Consider the following 8,413-nt stretch of genomic DNA (forward strand, 5'->3'; position numbering starts at 1 on the left):
AAAACTAACTGCATATGAATGACCCAAACATAATTACTAATGCAGCTGCTCTTGTATTTCAAAGCCCTACTTTGAAAATATATATTTCCAGATTATGAAATGGCAGGCTTTTTTTTTTTTCTGGGAGTGGGTGCAGGAGCCTGTCTGGGGGGACACCTGAACGACCTTCACTCTCCCTTCAATGAGAGTTCTGTTTCATGCAGCAGTTGACCTGGGTGCTGCTTTTCTCGGGAGTCAAGCTTTCCCTTATCTCCATGGTCACCAGTGTTTCTGCTGCCTGAGAATACACAGTGCTTTTCTAGCCTGTATGCAGTTCTCTCAGCAGAGCCACACAGAGGCAGAATGGTGAATTTCAGTTCTGTCCTTATGGATTCAGTTCAGTAAATATTTAATAAGATTAATGTAAAGATCTTCAGTGGAAGCTGTGAGTATGGATAAAGGACACTTTCTTCCCAGGAGCCCGTAGTTGAGGGGGGAGACAGAAACATAGAGTAATTCTAAAGTAGTGATTCTTAATCTTGGCTGCACATTGGGATCACAGGGGAATTCTGGAATTCTGCACTTCAAACCAGTGAAGTCTGAATCCCTGGGGAAAGGACCCAGGCATTGGTATTTTTTGAAAGCTCCCTGGTATGGTGCAACATGTTGCCAAGTTAGAGAACCATTACTCTAAGGCAAAGAAACTTGGAAAAAGCAGCAGTGAAGGGCTCACACAGCACTGTAGTAATAGGAGTCCACAGCCGTTCTGGAGGGGCTAATAGGGGTTAATAGGTATACATGTCTGACTACATTTCAGGCCCCGGATGTGGGAGATGGGATTTGGTCATTGGAGCTGGCAGGGGACATTTAGGTCAGTTTGATTGTAGGGCATTTAGAAACTCTACTGTGGATGAATGGTCTGCAGGAAACTATGTCTCTAAAGGGAAAAAGGCCCAAATTCATCCCATATTGCTCTCTCTCTCTTGGAATTTATACCCCGCTTCCCTTCTCTTCCCAAAGAAGTCCTATTCATCCTCCAAGCCCCCAACAACCTCACCTCCTTTAGGAAACCTTGCCTTTTCTTCCCCCATCCCAAGGAAACCTGGGTCCCTGTTTTTCTCTGCCATTTAGCTCCTTGTCTACATTTGACTTTGGTTTTTTAGAGTCCTAGGGGGAAAAAAATGAATACAAAAATCCTTCTAGAATTGAGTTACAGTGTGGCAGACTGCTCATTTATACATTCACCCTTTGAGGGGTCTGACATCTTTGTCTCCCTGGCACCTAGCAGTTTCTTGGTTTATTGAATGATTGAACAGAGTTGCAGGAATTTGGGGCACAATCAGGAAAGTCACGCCATCAGCAGGGGACCGAGGTGCAGCACCGCCACCACCCCCAACCCCAGGCCCCTCTAGACCCTCAGGGGCTGGAGAAATGGGCAGACATGCTCTTGGTGGAGGTAGCTGGAGAAAGGCTGCAAGACAGCCTCCAAGCTCACTGGTCACGGTGAACTTGAGTTTTACCTCATAGAGTTTTGTCATGAGAGGAAGAGAGAAACAGAAGGTAACAGGTTTTAAAGAATGTGAACTGACTATTAAAAAGTGCCTGTGCTACCAACCTTGGTTTTATTAGGCCATGGGCATTGCCCCAAAGCTTAGAACTCTGCTTTCTGTCTGGAAAAATCGCTCTTTTAAAATTTGGGAAAAAATGTAAAAAAGTTTTTGACCTATAGGTTTTGCTCATATGAAGGTGAAAAGATGCTCTCCATTTTATAAGCATGAAGGTCATGCATCCCAGTCTTGGTGGGGACAATGCTGATGTTACATCTTATGTCCTGTTTTGGGACTGTGTATCTGATTTTTTACATGGAAAAGTATGTTTGGTGTTCACACGATGAACTATCTATCAGTTAGACAAGCGTAGAGGTCTCTTGGTAGTGAAAACACCTAATTATATTTCCCTCTGTGAACTTAGCAGGGCTTCCTCCTTAAATGAACCAAAATTCTTGAAGGTAACATGGAGTTGGCATTTAGTGCATTGTCCTGAGCTCCAGATTTTTCTTGAGTGTGGTCTCTTAGTGAAGACAATCTATATTAACACCCCTCTCCCTACAACAATTTAGTGCAAAAATCCCTCAAAGAAAAATGGGTCATTAAGAACTGCTCTGTAATCCTATCTCTAAAATTTCAAAAACATTTCTGCGCGAGATGTTGTCACAGGACACAGCACAAGGGACACTCGCTCAGCCAGGGCTTGTTGCTGGCAGCCACCCTTGTGCTTGGGTTATTATGGATTCAGCTGTGCTTTCTCTTCCTCTTTAATAGATTCAGACCCAATTAAATCTCAATAATCCAAATGCCACCGAAGTCACCTCAATTCTAATAGAATGGCCCACAATTATACAATCTTTGCACATATTAAAATGTATCATTTATTTTCTTGCAGAACAGCATGCCAAAAAAGTTAAAATAAAAGCTAACCTTGAGACTATTCTTTTATAGCTAAGGAACACCAAGGGTTAAAAAGTCACTGAGTAATAGTTCTATTTGGTTGTTTTTAATCATGGGACTGACAGAAGTTTCCAGTAATCTGGTTATATTTTTTAGAAGTCATCTTGTATGTGCTTTGGCCAACATTTCATTTTATGAAACCATAACAACTGAACTGCTTCGAACCACGTCATGGGTTGGTTGCAAGTGATTGGTACATGAACCACCTCATCTTTGGAGGCTGTTTCAGATGTCATTAAATTAGGAGCTACTCTGGCTCATGTTAGAAGCAGTGTTATTGCTCTGGGCGCTTCCATAAGCTTCTGTACTGGACATTCTGCAGCAAGGACATAGTCCTTTCCAGTATCCAACCAGTCTGTAGTCACAGACTCTTGTAAGCTCTTTCCACAGCTGACATCTGTGTGTTTCCATCTGCCCAAGTTTTCCTCTCTTGCAGCCTCTTAATTGAGTGTTAGGGCATTCAGGAACATCTCCCATACTCGCCCAGGATTCCAGCAGCAATTCAGTGGCCACTTTTGAGCTTCCCAACCCTCTGTGATTCCTAATAAGTGAAGGGAGCACGGAGATATCTAGGAGTGGAGGCTGGTGTGAGTTCTACCGCCTTGACTCAGGGTCAAGAGAGGGGAGGTGGGAGAGATCCAGAGCCACGATCAGCAAGAACAGCTCCTGAACTGAAAGAAAAACTGGGCCAGAGCTTTCTCGGGATAGTAGCCATGACCCGCCGCCAGGGCTCGAGTCCTGCTGATGGACCAGTGCCCACCCACCTCAGCGTCCATCAGATGGTTAGCCTTAGGGGTCACACGCTGTAACACCGTTTTAACAGGAGGCCTCCTTCTTCTTTTCTTATCCAGAACTAAAAGGCAAAATGTGAATATGGTTTTTGCTCACAGAATGGATGACAGCCAGCCGCCTTTGGTCATTCCCACCCTTCTAGTGCCGCTCCCCAACCACAGCTGCCCCGAGGCAGCCACGCCCGGGCCCAGCCAGGACCTGACGGAGCTGTCCTCGCAGCGCGGCTGGGTGGGCAACGCGACAGACCCACAGCTCGCACCGAGACCCGGGGAGGTGGCCGCAGCCAGCATCTTCTTCGGGACCCTGTGGTTGTTTTCCATCTTTGGCAACTCTCTGGTTTGTCTGGTCATCCACAGGAGCCGGAGGACGCAGTCCACCACCAACTACTTCGTGGTCTCCATGGCGTGTGCCGACCTCCTCCTCAGCGCGGCCAGCACGCCTTTTGTCCTGCTCCAGTTCGCCACCGGCAGGTGGACGCTCGGCAGCGCCATGTGCAAGGTCGTGCGCTATTTCCAGTATCTCACCCCCGGCGTGCAGATCTACGTGCTCCTGTCCATCTGCATAGACCGATTCTACACCATCGTCTATCCTCTGAGCTTCAAGGTGTCCAGAGAGAAAGCCAAGAAGATGATCGCCGCCTCGTGGGTCTTCGATGCAGCCTTCGTGACCCCCGTGTTCTTCTTCTACGGCTCCAACTGGGACCGCCATTGCAACTACTTCCTCCCGGCCTCGTGGGAAGCGACCGCCTACACCATCCTGCACTTTATGGTGGGCTTTGTGATCCCATCTGTCCTCATCATCTTATTTTACCAGAAGGTCGTAAAGTATATCTGGAGAATAGGCACCGACGGACGAACAGTGAGGAGGACAATGAACATTGTCCCCAGGACAAAAGTGAAAACGATCAAGATGTTCCTCATTTTAAATCTATTGTTTTTGCTCTCCTGGCTGCCTTTTCATGTCGCTCAGCTGTGGCACCCACATGAACGAGACTATAAGAAAAGTTCCCTTGTTTTCACAGCAATCACATGGATATCCTTTAGTTCTTCAGCCTCTAAACCCACTCTGTATTCAATTTATAATGCGAATTTTAGGAGAGGAATGAAAGAGACTTTTTGCATGTCCTCGATGAAATGTTACCGAAGCAATGCCTATACGATCACAACCAGTTCAAGGATGGCCAAAAAAAACTATGTTGGCATCTCAGAAATCCCTCCCATGGCCAAGAGTATAACCAAAGACTCCATCTATGATTCATTTGACAGAGAAGCCAAGGAAAAAAAGCTTGCTTGGCCCATTAACTCGAATCCACCAAATACTTTCGTCTAATTCCTGGGAATTCTTTCAGTTAATGTTATGTGCCAGAGATTAAAAAGCTTTAACTATGAAAACAGAAGCTATCTATATGTATTTTTCTATTTTTTTGAGGGAAATGTTTTATTTTGTAAAGTGCATTTAGTTACTGATTATAGTTTTTATGGGTTTTGTTTGTGTTGCTTTTTGTTTTAGGGGAAACCTTGACCTTGAGCAGGTCCTTTTACTCTGTTAGTTACATGTGTGAAAAAGGGACTTTCTGATCTTACTTGAAGCATAAACCATACATACAGTCTTCTATTAATGATTCAACTATTAATGATTCTTTTTTTTTAAGATTTATTTATTTATTTATACAAGCACTGGGTACAGTCAGAAGCACCGGAGGGTGAGAGAATTCACCAGATCCAGAGCGGGGAGCAGAACAGGCAGACTGAAGAAATACACTGCTGAGGGGAGCAGCAGGCGAGACAGGAGAGGTCTGCCATGCCATGTGGGACCCTCGCCGGGGGCTGGGGATCGAACTGGCGCTGCAGAGGCTGCGGGCAGCTTTGCAGCCCAGCGCTCAACCGCTGCACCACCACGGGAGGCCCTTTAATGATTCTTCTTAATAGAAGGATCTTCTATTCTCCTGTTAATGATTCAACTTACTTTTCTTTCTTTGAAAAGATTTGTTTATTTATGCATACGAGATCTGGGGTACAGGCCAGAGGTGTGGGGGTGGGGGGTGTCAGAGGATTCACCAGAGACAGAGTGGGGAGCAGAACAGGTGGATCTACTGAAATACTCTGCCGAGGGGAGCTGTGGGTAAGACAGGAGAGGTCTGCTGTGCCATGTGGGTCAGCTCCCTGGCTGGGGATCGAACTCATGCCACAGTGGCTGGCAACAGCTTGACAACGCTGAGACTTAACTCCTGGGCCACCAAGGAGGCCCCTCAACTTAGTTTTCTTGTTTCTTTCATTCACCCCCACATGCTGAAATTTTATGACTATGGCCTTATGTTCCAAATGAAATCCCCTGTGTCACACATTTCAGAGGCTTGTATTTCTTCTACTAAGCAACATTTAGCAAGGGCTAATAATACATACAATTTTATATTACCTTCTTCTAAGTAGCCCTCTGGAATTCCAGCCTGGATCTGCTGTGAACAGAACTCCATTTGTTGGACTATGCTAGAACTTGCTGGGCAAGAATTTTAATCAGGACAAGAATTCTTATAGTTGCTTTTTTCTTGCTCTCTCTCTTATCTCTATCTGTCTACTCACCTACCTATCTTCTCTTTCTCTCTCTCTCACTTTTCCTATTTCAACTCCCTTGAAACTGACAATATCTTGATTTTTCAAGTCAATGTGATGTTTTCCTTATATCTGTGTCCCATCCAGGCTGTGTTGAGGACACTTCTCTTCTTTGAGTTATATCCAAGCAAATAAGCAGGTGCCTTTGCTAGGCAAGCCCAGAAAATACTACTGGGAGAAAAGACAGATGACATTTCTCTGTGCTCTGCAATTTAGACAGGAACTCTGGCTGCCCTCTCCCTGTACACCCAGATAGTGAGGGCCAGGAACATCTTTTTTCTTCTAGAGACTCAGATATGAGACCATTTCTCCAGCCAGAGCCTGCTCTACCTCATCTCTCCCAGGTCACATCATTTATCCTGGCCAAAGTCAAATTCCTCTTTGTCTGTGATTCAGTTCCCAATTCTCCATTATTTCAAATATAGGACTAGCACATTGAAAAAAATTTTTTACTTAAACAATAGAGAGCTTACAGATAATAGTTATACATTCTCACACCCTAGTTAACAAGTGTTGCAAAGAGTGGCTGCAGTTGTTTGGCAATTTTACCTGCATTATCTCATTTTATCCTCTCAACAATTCTGTAATGTAGTTGCTAACATCTCTGTTTTATAGATGAGGGAGCTGGAGTCAAAGTTAGGTGAGTGGCCCAATTTGGAATATCACCCAGTTGCTGTTCACACCCTAAGTCTGTTGTCTTTCCTTGAGCCGGGCCTCAGTGGACCTCCTGGCTGCTGCCTTGGAGGAAGTCCAAGGTGTAAGAGAATCTGGCCGTTCTTAAAAGGAGGGCCTAGATGGAGCTCACTGAGCTGGCCCTCACCTTTTCCTTGGCCGTGGATAGATGGGTTCCTGGACTTGCAGTCCTGATTTTCTCGATACAGAAAGAAACCTATATGTTCCGACCTCACAGACACAGGAAACGAGAGAGACTGGGTTTGATACGTGGGGCAAGGAACAGCCACAATAAGACATTTCATCTATAAAACATCTACAGAACTGATGTTTTCCGGTTGAGATGTTTCCTTCAATCAGCAGACTCAGAAGATAAAAATAGTATCTAATAATTTTCTTTCTCCTTTCCTTCTCCTCTTCCCATTCTTAACCCAGCAACAAATGGCACTTGAAAATGACAAAATGAGCCAGGTATTTCTCACTTAGCCCTTGAATTTTGTGACTTAACTTGTTTAAAAAATAGAAGGGACCCCTGTAATAGTATAATTTTTTCCCTTTTAAGTGGAATATTTAGAGTCAATTATAAAAAGTTATACGTTCAATGAATTTAAATTTTATACACACACACTTATTTTTAGGCCTCAGTTTATAAGAGACCAAGTGATGACTAAGCTCCATCCTATCTTGAACGTTCTGTGAGTTTACCACCCTTAGGTGGAAATTCAGTCAAACAATCTCATACAAATACTCCTAAGGAAGTTATTTTTTAATGATCTCCAAAATGACAAATTAAGAGTGTTAATTCACAGTTGGGCACAACAAAGCCTAATTGCCTGTGAATTATCTCTGACAGTTCGAGTGGTGTTTTATCAACACATTAATCATTTACTGTATTTTTGTTCAGTTTAGTTGAATATTCAGGATTCCTGTAGACTCATTCAATCCTGAAATTGGAGGAAACTAGATACAATGACCAAAGCAATGAAGGTTTATTTGCAGAAGTCACAGCAAAAAGAACAACATTCAGGGCCTCCCTGGTGGCACAGGCGGTTGAGTGCTGTGTGTGAAGCTGTCCGTAGCCTCTGCAGTGCCGGTTCCATCCCCACCGGCCTTGGAGCAACCCACCTGGTGAGCAGACCTCTCCTGTCTCGCCCGCTGCTCCCCTCAGCAGGGTATTTCATTAGTCTGCCTGTTCTGTTCCCCACTCTGTCTCTGGTGAATCCTCTCACCCTCCCGTGCCTCTGACCTGTACCCCAGATCTTGTATAAATAAATAAATCTTAAAAAAAAAAAACAGCATTCACTGTAACTACTGACATTTAACTGACAAGAACCAGAATGTTCACAGGAAGGTGGGCTATTAGTATAAGATCTTATTCCTGTGTCCTGTCAGTTGCGCTATGAATCCGATTCATTTGGCCTCCATAGAAGTGTCCCAAAAAGGTGACAATGGGGAGGAGGGTTCAAAGTAGAGGCAATTCTACCTGACTCCAGATTCCATGAAATCACTAGAGGATGGAACAAGGATATGTCCTTTGAGGAGGAACTCACATTTCTCCCATTCTTCTAATCTTCATTAAACGGATCGGTTCCAAAAACCAGCTGCTGAAAGCAGAGTATCCTGCTCAGACAGGTTTCCCATGAGCCTGCATCCCAGCTCTCTCAGGAGGCGCCCAGCTGATTCCCTGGGTCAGCCTTGTGCTTGGGAAGTTTTGCCCAGGTCGTGTGGGGAGTGAGGCAAATGCCAGACAACATTGGCTATTTTGCCTCTCCTTGTGGGCACAGCCCTCCTTGCCTTGCTGGCACTGCTCAAACTCACTTTGAGGGTCCACATGATCATCTGATTTACATACAT

The 8,413-nt window shown here is 44.7% G+C and overlaps 1 protein-coding gene across 1 annotated transcript; it reads left to right on the forward strand.

The window, feature by feature from the left end:
- Nucleotides 1–3,270: 3,270 nt before the first annotated feature.
- Nucleotides 3,271–4,607, forward strand: GPR19 (G protein-coupled receptor 19; the record flags this gene model as incomplete). The annotated part of the gene is made up of 1 exon (XM_084255503.1): nt 3,271–4,607. The coding sequence occupies exon 1, from the start codon at nt 3,360–3,362 to the stop codon at nt 4,605–4,607; it is 1,248 nt and encodes a 415-aa protein (XP_084111629.1). The 5' UTR covers nt 3,271–3,359.
- Between the last annotated feature and the right edge of the window lie 3,806 nt (nt 4,608–8,413).

This window comes from Talpa europaea, assembly GCF_964194135.1.
Source record: "Talpa europaea genome assembly, chromosome: 15".
In the NCBI taxonomy this organism is placed as follows: domain Eukaryota; kingdom Metazoa; phylum Chordata; class Mammalia; order Eulipotyphla; family Talpidae; genus Talpa; species Talpa europaea.